Source organism: Schistocerca serialis, chromosome 1, assembly GCF_023864345.2.
Source record: "Schistocerca serialis cubense isolate TAMUIC-IGC-003099 chromosome 1, iqSchSeri2.2, whole genome shotgun sequence".
Lineage (NCBI taxonomy): Eukaryota > Metazoa > Arthropoda > Insecta > Orthoptera > Acrididae > Schistocerca > Schistocerca serialis.
Window position 1 is genome coordinate 563,365,384 of NC_064638.1, and position 13,662 is coordinate 563,379,045.

General features: G+C 44.4%; 1 protein-coding gene across 1 annotated transcript in view; it reads left to right on the plus strand.

Moving 5' to 3' along the window:
* Nucleotides 1-3,546: 3,546 nt before the first annotated feature.
* Nucleotides 3,547-13,662, plus strand: part of LOC126415956 (uncharacterized) — a 503,756-nt gene continuing 493,640 nt past the window's right edge. The window contains exon 1 of the mRNA XM_050083473.1: nucleotides 3,547-3,707. Within this exon, the coding sequence (XP_049939430.1) occupies nucleotides 3,547-3,707 (161 nt within the window). The remainder of the gene's footprint in view (nucleotides 3,708-13,662) is intronic.

The following is a 13,662-nucleotide window of genomic DNA, read 5'->3' on the forward strand; positions in this document are numbered from 1 at the left end:
GGAACATTAATTATGGACACGGTGTATGCAAATATCTTTGAACCAAGAGCTAGCAAAAAAAATTCTGGTGTCATATTCTTGTCCTTCGACATCAATTCGGTTGGAATGGCCTATTTTTGTACAGGGTAGGGATAACTTTAATTTCTTTCTAGACCAGAATCATTGTTCTGTAGAAGTTCAACTGCTTTCAAAAGACTCGAAGATCCCAGCACCTGAGTGGAGACGGAGCGCTGCGCCAGTCAGCACACCTTCTCCAACAGGTTTCTCGCATCTCCTCCGTAAATAAAACAGGCTAATATTCAACAGTTAAAAGGGAGAAGGACACAAACGTAAACACTGAAACAAAAACTTCTATAAGATCTCGCCAAGTCCGCCTCCTTGTCATGAAATACTACCTCGAGCTAGATAATGATTCCAGGATCTTCTGTGAGACCTTTGCCCATCTAGGAATTTCTCCCTCATTAAGTCGCATCGTTTCTCACAAAAGCCCTTAATGTGCAAGCACAGGAAGCACAATGACCAACTCGTTTAGTATTCCGTAGCAGAGAACTAAGGTTATTGACCATTGAGGATTACTTACTCCCGACGTCATACGCTCAACACTTTCAGAACCTCACTTTCGCTCCAAAGGGCCCGCGACCCCCACCGTACCCTTACGAGGGCTGTTAATGACCTTATATTTCGTGAGTTCCAAAACATCTCTACTAGATTACACTGGCGGAGAAAACAAGATTGCGACACCAAGATGGAGTTCTGCGACATAAACGAAAATTGGTACGCTTGTTTCCACATCTGAAAGACGATGTCTATTCATGTTTCACACCAGACTGGCGCCAGCAGTGCCACTATGACAATGGAGATCAGGTTTCCTTTAAATACACGTTTTAACGGTCGAGGGCGTTACTTACCTTTGTGGCTGGACGCGGTGACTTGGTGTTAGTCGCCGAAGAAGCCATTATCAGCACCTCACTGAGTTTGACGAAGTCGCGTAATAGGCCTACGAGAAGCTCAAAGTTGCTTGTGGGATACTGCAGAAAGATTAGGCATCTGTGCAGCCACCGTACATCATTGCTGGCAGCGGGGGTCACGAGAATGCGCGGCCGCAAGAAGACTGGTCTCCGGGCGGTCACGTCGCAGTACCGAGAGGGAAGGCCATCGTGTTCGGCGTATGGGTCTGGCGCATCGTACTGCATCTGCAGCACCAACTTGAGCAGCAGTTGGAACCACAGCGACTCAAGGAACTGTCAAGAATCGGTTGCTTCAAGGGCAGCTCCGAGCCAGACGCCCTAAAGCGTGCACTCCACTGGTCCCAAACCACCGCCGTTTGCGACTTTAGTGGTGTGAAGTGAGAGATTACCGGAGAGCAGGGTGGAGGTCTGTCGCGTTTTCTGATGAAAGCTGGTTTTGCGTCGGTGTCAGTGACGGCCGTGTGTTGGTTAGGAGGTGGCCAGTTGAGGGCTGTCGTGGTTATCCCACGTAGCATGAGTGCCAATTTTCATGTCAGTCTGTTGATTCGACCTGTCGTGCTGCCATGCATGAACAGTATTTTAGGGAGTTTTTACCAACGGGATAACCCTCACCCACATACTGCTGCTGTAGCCCAACATCCCCTATACTATAGAGTGTTGACATGGTGCCTTAGGTTGCTCGATCACCAGATCTGTCTCCAATCAAGCGGACGACAAGTCTAGCGGCAACCACAACCAGCATTAGCGGTCCTTACATTGACCGACCAAGTGCAACAGGTGTGGAACTCCATCCAACAAACTGACATCAGGCACTTGTGTAACACGATGCAAGTATGTTTGCATATTTGCGGTTAACACTCTGGCGGTTACCGGTTATTGATGTACCAAAGTTTCACTTTTTCAGTGGCTTATGTCGTAATGTTAAACACTCTAATATGTTACCTAGACAAATGGATTCCCGAAATTTCATTATTCTGCAATAATTATTTTCTGTTGTAGCAGCCGGCCGCGGTGGCCGAGCGGTTCTAGGCGCTTCAGTTCGGAACTGCGCGACTGCTACGGTCGCAGTTCGAATCCTGCCTCGGGCATGGATGTGTGTGATGTCCTTAGGTTAGTTAGGTTTAAGTAGTTCTAAGTCTATGGGACTGATGACTTCAGATGTTAAGTCCCATAGTGCTCAGAGCCATTTGAACCATTTTTGGTGTAGCAATATTTTTTTCTATCTGCGTATTTTTACATTCAGGCCTTTCAACCAGCCAGCCTCCACATCAGAACGTAGGCACTTCAGTTAATTTCCTACCAAAGAACACAGTTACGTGTTGCTTTCTCTTAGAAGTTTCTTCCCCAACGTGCACATACATTCCTACCTAACTTGCACTACGTTGCTATCATTATTCCCCAATTTACGTACATGCAATGTCTAGTTATAAGATTTAACAAATCATAGAAAGTTCGGCTAAAGGAAGCTCGTATGCGATGCAGTTGATTGTAAACAACAACATGAACAGGGTGAACGAGGTCAGTGCGCGATACTTGGCAGTCCATAGCAGTCTGCGGCTTTGCATGCTGACCGATACGGATCCCACGAAAAACCGGAAACGAAAGCCCATGTGGTACGTGTTCACCTGGGCCTTACACTCAGAAACAACAGTCAAAGACGACTTTACAACCTCAGTGCACTTAGTGACACGTACGCTTATGATCTGTTTGCTACAAGCGTAGAGAGGTTGAATTTCATCGAGCTTCTTCTATTACGCGTTAGACGGTTTGATCAGGCTAGATTTGGATGTTATGGAAGCTACTGCATATTCGCAAAGACTTTATGCCGTTGTATTGGCATGCCCCCTGCTTATTATCCTTGCCAGTTGCATGGCGAAATTGTGCTGTAGGGTCACACATTGAAACAGCGGCCGCCAAGTTGCACGAATATGAGTTTCTAACCAAGTTGCATAGCTCCTTCGTGGTACGCCGTTTTTTTGTCATTGACTATATTTGAACAGACAAAGATTCTGTAATTATGGGAGGCATTCAAATTAGATTATGAGCAAAGTTTGACACCGGTTATGTTGCTTGAAATGAACGAAAGCAGGCGTTTGACAAAGATAGGTCACAGAGGAATACTTCATATACTCGTAGTAGTGGCGTTGCAAGCAACACTGGACTTATCGCAAACGCAATCTCTGGGCATTGGTGATCTACGTGAAGGCATAATGTTGGTTATTCCGATGGCGTTCCCTCGGCGTAAAACAGAGAGCCTTGACAGTTCACTGGAGTTACAGCCCCTGTTGACGAGGTCATCTCAGGTTGATTGAAATTTTACACAAATTTGACGCTGTAGGGTAATCAGAACTGTCTATTCTTTTGATGATCTTTGCAGAAAAAATGGATACAGTCATGTGTGAAATAATCTTCAACAGTTTTATCTGAGTTACCGTTTGATCATTGGTCACGTTACGCTGTCTGAAGGCTCCATAGAATCAAGTCGAAGACTGGACCTCACTCTTTTTTTTTGAATGACAGTGGATGTACAAGAGCCGACACTTCTAGCAAGTGTCGTGTGGTCTGTGAGTATGGCGGCATGTGTCAGCCCGAGGGTGGAGTGATTGTGACGGTTCTTCTCTTTCAGTTGAATGAGCGCGCCGACCGCGGCCACGAATGCCGGCTAATGACGACGTGGGTGCCGCCGCGTTGCTGGGCTATGTACCGTTGCTCGTGCCCTCCTCCCAAGCCAGACTTCACGTAAGTCCACACAGGGTCAGTAGGACCACACAGGCTTTGCTAGACTGTAGCGGCTGGTGAGGGGCACACTAGATGTGGCTTCAGGATGTACCGTGTAACTATTCTTATAGTCTAGACCATCCCTGGTTTGTAGCCAATGAGTTTGCACCGTGCCCTCGAGGGGGCCTACCTGAGAACTGAGTCTGTGAAACATCCCGAGGATTCAAAATGTGTTCCGGACTTGGCCTTTCGCAGACCGATGCTCTACTTTTTTGTATTACTCTCGGGTGTCCATTCGGATGCAGTCGTTCACGTAACATGATATATCGACAACATAACTTGCCGTCATCTTCAGGTGCTATCCTTAGAATGGTATCACCTGAAGATGATAGCAAGCTACACTGTCGAAATTTCGTGTTGAGTGAACGACTGCGTTCGGTTGGACACCCGGAAGCAATACGAGCCGCTGATTGAATGGGAATATTAAGATCACAAGTGCTCTACCGACAGAGTCATCCGAGAACGACTCACTACCCGTCCTGACGGCGTCACTTCCGCCTGTACGTCACCCCTTACCTACCAAACTTCACAGAAGTTCTGCTGCATACCTTCTGGGACTAGCACACCTGGCAGAAAGATATCGCGGACAAATGGAGTAACCACAGCCTACTGGATTGTTTCCACTTCGAATTTTCCCTCTGCAGTTTGGAAAGTAGGAGATGTATTGGTGGAGGTATACCTGTGAAGGCTGGTCGTGAGTGGTATTTGGATATCTAGGTCGATGGAGCAATAGTCCTCGAAAGGAGAATGTCGCAGGTTGGAGTCCCGCTCCGAAACACAGTTTTAATCTGCCAATGTGTTTCAAATTTCCGCACATCCTGTTGCAGGAACGAAAATTCTCTCTCTAACTGAAGTTTTGTTCCTCATCAGTGCCCTTTCACGCTAGTCAGGTGTGAGTGGTTCTCTCCCAGAAGAGGGCATTAGGAAATTATTGCCGCTATGAAAACTTTCATTTTTAAGCTGAGAGCGGACGTCATAGTACTAAATTGAAATATAGACCGACTGCAGTCAACAGGAATATTAGAAAGCAACTGACTTTGATGTCGGCATATCTGGTACTGAACGTACCGGTGGTTATAATTAAAGCGTTGCGACTTGCGGAGGTCAAGTGTGAGCTGACGGCGGAACTTGGTAGAGATGCTAATGCGGTAATGCGGAACCCATTTAATCTAAAAAAAAAAAGAAATAGTTGCAGTTTTGCCCACCAGGTACAAATCTAGCGCTGTACACAGTTTGTATGACACCTCATATTGAACGAATTGAATGAGCGGCAATGTATAATAAGATCAACATTGTGCCTTTCTCACTTGTTTGATCTTTCCTGCCCACATCCCGTTCCTAATCCATTACATATGGAAACATTTCTGTCCGTCTTTCTTGCATTCACAGCGCCATATTTGCACCTGTTGGTCAACATTGTAGCTCATTTTTTGAAGTGAAAATCAATTTCTCATTAACGCATTAGAATATCTACCAAGTTTCTCTGCCCGACTGTAAGTAGAGCTCACACTAGATCTCTGTGAGTAGCTGCGCTTTAATTATAACCACCTATTATATATGACAGAAGGATGTGATGAGCAAGGTACGATATGTTTGATCGTGATCATATCTCAGAATCCGGACGCATGGGGCGATCATATCGCAGAATCCGGACGCATGGGGCCTTTTCTGGTGTTGCGGCTTTTTTCCGTTAGTGTACCTGGAGGAACACAGTCCGAAGAGATGTAAATTGGAATGACCACGTAAGACTGTCCGTAGGTAAAGTAGATGCAACGTCAAGATTCATTGTGAGAATGATAAGGAAACGTATTCATCTATGAGAGAATTGGCTCACGAAAGGGCCCTTCCTATCGATTCTTAAGTATTGTTCGTACGCCTGGGCCTTTTTGGGGTTGGGTTAATAGAAACAGGTAGAGAAGTTTCCAACGGAGAGCTGCACATTTCGTTAACGTTTCGTTTAGTGAACGCAGGGCCATTACCTTATAAGTCGTGGTACACGCTACAACAAGTGTGTGGCAGTGCGCTGGTGGGTAGAGCACACACATTAGATCGGTGAGGCCTGCGGACGTCGTGGTGTCTTCGTATGAGGAATGGTAACACGTGGTGACATGGGACGCGTGACACCGTCTCTATACGTTTGACTGTAAGGAACCCGACTGTGGAACATACTCCTCCCTTCGTTCGCATTCTGCAAGACATATCACCATTAAATTAATCCCGAGTAATGTGTCTCTAATTCGTTGAAAATTTGGAGGCCAGAGGGCATCTACCGAACTCCCAGAATTGCTGAAATGTCCTTGCTGTCAGTATTGTTAAAACTACTAATGACCTGTACTATTAAGACAAAAAATTGAAATGCTGATTGCGTGAGTATTTTCCAAATAATTTGAAAAGAAATATCGCGTGACACTGTGGACAGTTCATAAATAAGGCTTTTCTCATAAGAATCAACAGCAAACCAACACGGACAAAAAATAGTTCAGGCATACATACCGACGTCGCAAGCCAAGGATGAAGAGACGCAGAAACATAGGAAACTGAACGGGCAATTCAGTACGTAAACGGAGATAAAAATCTAATAGTCGTCGGGTACTGGAATGCGGTTTCGGGAGGAATAGGACTAGGAGAAAGGGTTACGAGAGAATATGGGCTTGATACTAGGAATGAGAAAGGAAAAAGAGTAATTGAGCTCTGCAATAAATTTCAGCTAGTAATAGCGAATACTTCGCTCAGTAACCCGGAAAAGGCCGGGAGATTCAGGAATGTTTCAGGTTAAATCGTGGTCAGATAGAGAGTCCGAAATCAGATATTGGATTGTAAGGCGTACCCAAGAGCAGATATAGACTCAGATCACAGTTTATTAGTGATAAAGAGTAGGCTAAAGTTCAAGAGATTAATCAGGAAGAATCAATGCGCAAAGAACTGGGGAACGGAAGTACTAAGGAATGAACAGATACGCTTGAAGTTCTCTAAGGCTATAGATACTGCGATAGTAAATAGCTCAGTAGGCAGTTCAGCGGAGACGAATGGATATCTTTAAAAAGGCAATCACAGAAGTTGGAAAGAGAAACACAGGTACAAAGAAGGTAATTGCGAAGAAACTATGGATAACAGAAGAAATGCTTCAGTTGATCAATGAAAGAAGGAAGTACAAAAATGTTCAAGGAACACCAGGAATTTAGAAATACAAGTCACGAACGAATGAAATAAACAGGAAGTGCAGGGAAGCTAAAGCGTAATGGCTGCATGAAAAATGTGAAGAAATCGAAAAAGAGATGATTGTTGGAAGGACTGACTTAGCATATAGAAATGTCAAAACAACCTTCGGTGAAATTAAAAGCAAGGGTGGAAAAATTAAGAGTGCAATGGAAATTCCACTGTTAAATGGAGAGGAGATAGCGGAAAGGTGGAGAGAGAACACTGAAGATCTGTATGAGGCGGAAGACTCGTCTATTGGCGCGATAGAAGAAGCAACAGGAGTCGATGCAGAAGAGATGGGGGATCCAGTGCTAGAATCAGATTTTAAAGGATCTTGGGAAGACTTAAGATCGAATAAGCCACGAGGAATAGATAACATTCCCTCAGAATTTCTAAAATCATTGCGAGAAGTGGCGACAAAACGAATATTGACATGGTGTGCAGAATTTATGAATGTGGCGATACACCATCAGACTTCCGGAAAAATTTCATCCACACAATTCCGAAGCTTAGAAGAGCCGACACGTGCGACGATTATTATATAATAAACTTAACAACTCATGCATTCAAGTTGCTGCAAAGAATAATGTACAGAAGAATGGAAAAGAAAATTAAGGATGTATTTGATGACGATCAGTTTTGCTTCAGTTCAGAGAGGCATTTGTAATGTTGCGGTTGATAATGGAGCCAAGACTAAAGAAAGATCAGTAAACTTTCATATGATTTATCGACTTGGGAAAAGCTTTCGATAATGTCAAATGGGGTAAGATATTCGAAATTCTGAGAGAAATAAGGGTAAGCTATAGGGAAAGATGGGTAATATACAATATGTTCAATAGCCAAGAAGGAACAGTGAGGGTGGAGGACTGGAAGCGAAGTGCATGGATTAAAAAGTGTGTAAGACGGTCTTTCGTCCCCACTGTTCAATCTATACATCGAAGAAGCGATGACGGAAATACGAGAAAGGTTCAAGAGTGGGCTTGAAATTCAAGGTGAAATGGTTCAAATGGCTCTGAGCACTATGGGACTCAACTGCTGAGGTCATTAGTCCCCTAGAACTTAGAACTAGTTAAACCTAACTAACCTAAGGACATCACAAACATCCATGCCCTAGGCAGGATTCTAACCTGCGACCGTAGCGGTCTTGCGGTTCCAGACTGCAGCGCCTTTAACCGCACGGCCACTTCGGCCGGCTTTCAAGGTGAAAGGATACCAATGATAAGATTAGCTGATGACATTTCTAGTCTTTGTGAAAGTGAAGAAGAATTACAATATGTCTTGAATGGAATGAACAGTCTAAGGAGTACAGAACATAGATTGATAGTAAATCGAAGAAAGTGGAAAGTTATGAGAAATAGCAGAAATAAGAACAGCGAGAAACCTATCACAGTTGGTAACCACGAAGTAGATGAAGTTAAGGAATTCAGCCATCTAGGCAGTAAAATGACCCATGATGGCCGGAGGAAGGACATAAAAAGCAGACTGGCACTGACAAAAAGGGAATTTCTAGCGAAGTTTTGTAGTACCAAGCATGGGTCTTAATTTACTGACGAAATTTCTGAGAATGCACGTTTGCAGCATAGCATTTTATGGTAGTGAAACCTGGACTGTGGCAAAAACGGAAAGGAAGAGAGTCGAAGCATTTGAGATGTGGTGCTACAGAAGAATGATGAAAATTAATTGGACTGATAAGGTAAGGAATCAGGGGGTTCTCCGGAGAATCGGCGAGGAAAGGAACACTGACACGAAGGACGACAGGATGGTAGGACGTCTGTTAAGACATCAGGACATAACTTCCATGATACTAAAGAGATAAGATTTGGTACGTAGGACATCGACGAAACATCTGTCATTGTGACGACGAAGGGAGTTTGGGATAGTGTTATAATAAAAGTTATAGAAATAAAAATATCGGAAAACACCATCAGTAAGGACAACGGTTTACAGCTCAGCGCAACCTGTGACCCGGCCATCCCGAGGCTCAAGCGGGTGGGCGCGAAGGGCGCGGATCGAAAGAATTACCTTATTTGACGAGGAAGAGCGCACGAGTGACGTCACAGCCAGAAGCGCGGCTATATAACGGCGAGGCCATGGCGGGCGTTTACCACTTGATAATGGCTGAGTGAAGCTCGGTCGAAAGCTCGTGGGATTTTAACCATCTGACGCTGCTCTAAGCCCGAAAAGATTTTATTAATTCATAGCGCCACCAGAATATGCATTCATACACGTTTCAAGATGTTCAAAATCCTAAGAAGAGTGGTCTTATTTACAAGGACAGAAGAATGATTATTAATATTGAGAACACAAGACAGGAGTAATGGAAGAGGAAAATCTAGAAAAATAAAAACCTTGTGCTAAGGAAAGCGTAAGGCAGACCTGTGGTCTGTAGAGGCAGTTGTGTAACCTGACGATGAGTATCGTACATGTAATGAAGAATCTGAAAGAAAATTTGAGAACAACAATAAATACAAGGGAAAAGTACACTATTAAAAGCTCCTGACTTCCTGAGAAGTACTCCACATTGTACTCTGTTCGTTGCTTATACAGGTACAACTCCCACCCTGCACAACGTGAAAGGTGTGAGATAAGTAGCGGCACCACACATTGTCTACACTGAGTGAAACTTACCACAATAACAGCACCAAAGAAACAAAAAGTTTCCTTGTTTTGTAGCCTCTGTGAGACCTTGCCCACTATCAGAATACCTTGACAGACATATGTGTTGAAAAAAAATCTGATGAGAATTAATATAAAATATCATTGTAATTGTTTACTACAGAGAAAAGTATTTGAAAATGTTGTTGCAGTGTGCATACACAGAAACAGATTAAAATAAATGTGTCACAACTTATCATATAGGCCTACAAGAGCAGTCTTATAAGTATGTGTGTAAATATACCAAATCATATATATAGAAAGAAAAAATACACAAATAAAACAAAATATGTACAAAAGCATTTTTGTGCATATTATTATGACTGAATTCTGTTTGCATGACCATCAAAAACTCCAAAAAACTAGGTATATGCTTGTGCTAAACATTCTCTATGCACTTGTCACGTTAATATGCTATATAAATCCGAGCTTTCTCCACTATCAATCACTGTCATCGTTGAGAAAGCAACTGACTTTCGAAGAAATGCTCTCCCAGAATACTCCAAATTGGACCTTACTTTCCCACACTATCAGATAATCTGGTACTTTGGCAGAAAAGTCATTGACTCTCAAATAGGTCATTAGCCGAACAGCGCGCTCTGGGAGTGGGGAACGGAAAGAGAGAAGAATACTTCCGTTGTTCCTCCCCCATTCCTAATTACTTGGAATAGCTGCCTGAACAGAGCATCGTTCTTCAACTGTCCTCCCAACTTTCATGAAAAGGGAAGGAAATACATAAAAAGAAGAGTCAGTATTACTCGCCCTCACCCACTCTGTTAATCACGTACCTCTATTAAAGATAAAGACGTTACGAGTGAAATTTTATTGGTGGCGCCAATGTAGCCTCTGGTAGCAGTGGACAGTTAGCATGTCGCTTCGGGATCGGGGGAAGGGCGGCGCCAGCCCCGAATCGAATCCGCTCGGTGGATCAACGACTAGGGCTTATTCGGATATGGTTTTAGACGGTTTTCCACATCCAACTATGTGAGTACTGGGATTGTACCCATGTCCCGCCTCAGTTACGCGATATGCAAACATTTCACATGGGCTAACACTAGTAGCAGACAGTTGAAGTACACAAATTCCGTCGCGGGATGGGTTGGGGGGAAGGTGGCGACAGGAGTGGCATCCGACCATCCTCTACCATTAACACTGCCATATCCGAAAATTAACATGCCGATCTTATGTAGATACGGGGAAAAAGACCAAGAAAAAGAACTTTTCAATTCTGCTTTTGAATTTAAGGGAACTGTCACTAGGAAACCACCAAGCCCAAGTCAAGGTCCAGTCATTGCTATACTAGGAGAGGGCATAGAAATTAAAAAGCACGAAAACGACTTCAACAGACTGGAAGACGGACAGCAATAAAATCAACTGTGGGCTATAGAGATAAATGAAGTAACTAGCACCAAATCTTGTCCGGTATAACATAACACAGATCGGCGCGATTCCGCTTACTTAGACAGCGGTCTGACGATGTCACGACCCGACGAACTTGTTTAAGATGGAAAATACCAACCGCAATTTTATAGACTCCGATGATATCCCAACTTTAGGGGTCGAAACGCTAGGCACGATAGCATGCCTTAGATCACGGCCCAGTGCCCGTACGACAAAAATAATCAAGGATGCACTACTGGAAAGTAGTCGCGTTTAACCAGATTGGAAAGCGAGAATCGGTCGCTGGTTGTGGGACCACGAGCTGGTCTCTGGGCGGAGTCAGTGACCGGCTTCTAATTCTGACACCTGGCGGCCCGCCGGCTGACCCAGCGCTTCTGCCATCGCGACCTCCGCTGCAGCACAAAGAATCACACTCTCCCAACATTCTCCGCCTTGTCCAGGGCCCCAGACGTCATTCCTAAAGCCTATACTATTAACTGTTTGCTGCTTCCAGCATGGCCCATTGCGGGGGCACAGTACAAGTGTTTGAGAAAGAAGGGTAGGGGTCGGTTGTGTGATTAATTTATGCAATGTAGGCCTCAAACCGCTCTGTTCGTAATGTCCATTTGTGGTTAGGTTTGAGCCAGTAATTTGTATCTGCCGTATTCTCAGCTCAAACATAATGAGGTATCTCTAACTAACCACCATAGATTCCGAGAACATCGACCTTGTAAAACTGAACTTGAACTTCCATCACGTGTCATCCTGAAAGCCATAGGTCAAGGAAATCAGGTGGATGGGGTATTTCTTGTCTTACGAAAAGAATGTAATTCGGTAACACGCCAGGGATTATTAGCAAAACTGCTATTAAAGAGGGTGTCACACAAAATTTGTGTTTGTATTGAGGGTTTCCTAGTAGGATTGTCACAGCATGTTAGCTTGGATGAAGAGTCATCGACAGAAGTACAAGTAACTTCGGACGAATGTCAGGGAAGTGTGTTGCGTCCCTTGCTGTTCATATTGTGTGTAATAACCTGACATGCAATATTAATAGTAAACTGATGAAGTTATCTGTAGTCAAGTACTATGTGAAAAAAGATTCAGAAATGTCCAACACAGATCTTGTTAAGATTTGAAAGCGGTGGAAAGACTGACGACTTGACTTAAATGTTGAGAAATGTGAAATTGTACACTTTACAAAACGGAGAAAAGTGCGAGGGACTTTCAATTAGTAATGAAACACACATTTTTCCCTTCCAATACACCATATTGTTCCCCACTCTTTTGGCTACAAACCCAATTTTTCAACATAATCTCTCTTCAATGCGACGGCCTTACGCCACCTTAGTGGGAGGGTACCACTGGTACTACTCGACGCCGCCCCCAAAGCCTTGTTGCATCAGTGTCCTTCCCACCATCCACATACTGCGTCCCGCTGAGTGCTTCCTTCATTGGGCCAAACAAATGGAAGTCGGTAAGTGCGAGATCCGGGCTGTAGGGTGAAAGATGAGGAAGAGTCCAGTAAAGTTTCTTGAGCTTCTCTCGGGTGTACGGGCTTGCGTGTTGCCTTGCGTTGTCAAGGAGAAGGAATGTTTGATTGTGAGCCATCGATCAACTCGAATGAGTGCCCGCAAGTTCCAATATTGCAAGAGTCACAGCGGTGCGCGTCCGGCCGGCACGCGGGAGATCAGACAGGTTTGCACAACCTTCTTGCGCTGATGACAGACCCATCGCCCAACGACTCACCGTGCTTTCGTTCACCGCTAGGCCTCTGTAGATATTCTGCAAGCGCCTATGAATATCTGCGATGCTCTGGTTGTCTGCCAAAACAAACTCAATGACGGCTCTCTGCTTGGAACGCACCTCCTGTTGTGACTTGGCAAGACAGCCAAGTCACTATGAGAGGAAGCCGAAAGGCACGCGCTTAAGCTCACGCAGGCTGGCGCGAGGTCTGGAACAGTTAAGGGAATTAATAGTAGCAAATAAAGTACGTAGCTGATGTAATACTTAACTTTAATCCATAAGTGGTGTACATCGGTCTGACGGTACAGGCATCACAAGTTAAATATCTATTGATAATGGCGCCTTGCTAGGTCGTAGCAAATGACGTAGCTGAAGGCTATGCTAACTATCGTCTCGGCAAATGAGAGCGTATTTGTCAGTGAACCTTTCCTAGCAAAGTAGGCTGTACAACTGGGGCGAGTGCTAGGAAGTCTCTCTAGACCTGCCGTGTGGTGGCGCTCGGTCTGCAATCACTGACAGTGGCGACACGCGGGTCCGACGTATACTAATGGACCGCGGCCGATTTAAAGGCTACCATCTAGCAAGTGTGGTGTCTGGCGGTGACACCACACCTCCATTACAGAAGCAATTTTGAAGACTATGTATAGTGCCGCCAGCTATCGGAACGTAGGTGCTGAAGCGAGAATATTCAACTATGTTCCATAATAAATTCCGAATTTTTTCAACCGAAATTGTCTGAGAAAAACAGTGTTGCATTCCTTATCGAGCGCCTATCTTAGTAGCTTATGACTACAACATCGACAAGTCACAAATGGAATCAGTCGACTCGTACCAATACGTGGATGTAACAATTTCTAGGGGTAAGAAATGGAATGATCGCGTAGGCTCAGTAGTAGGTAAAGCGGGTGGCATATTTCAGTTTATTTGAAGAATACTGGGA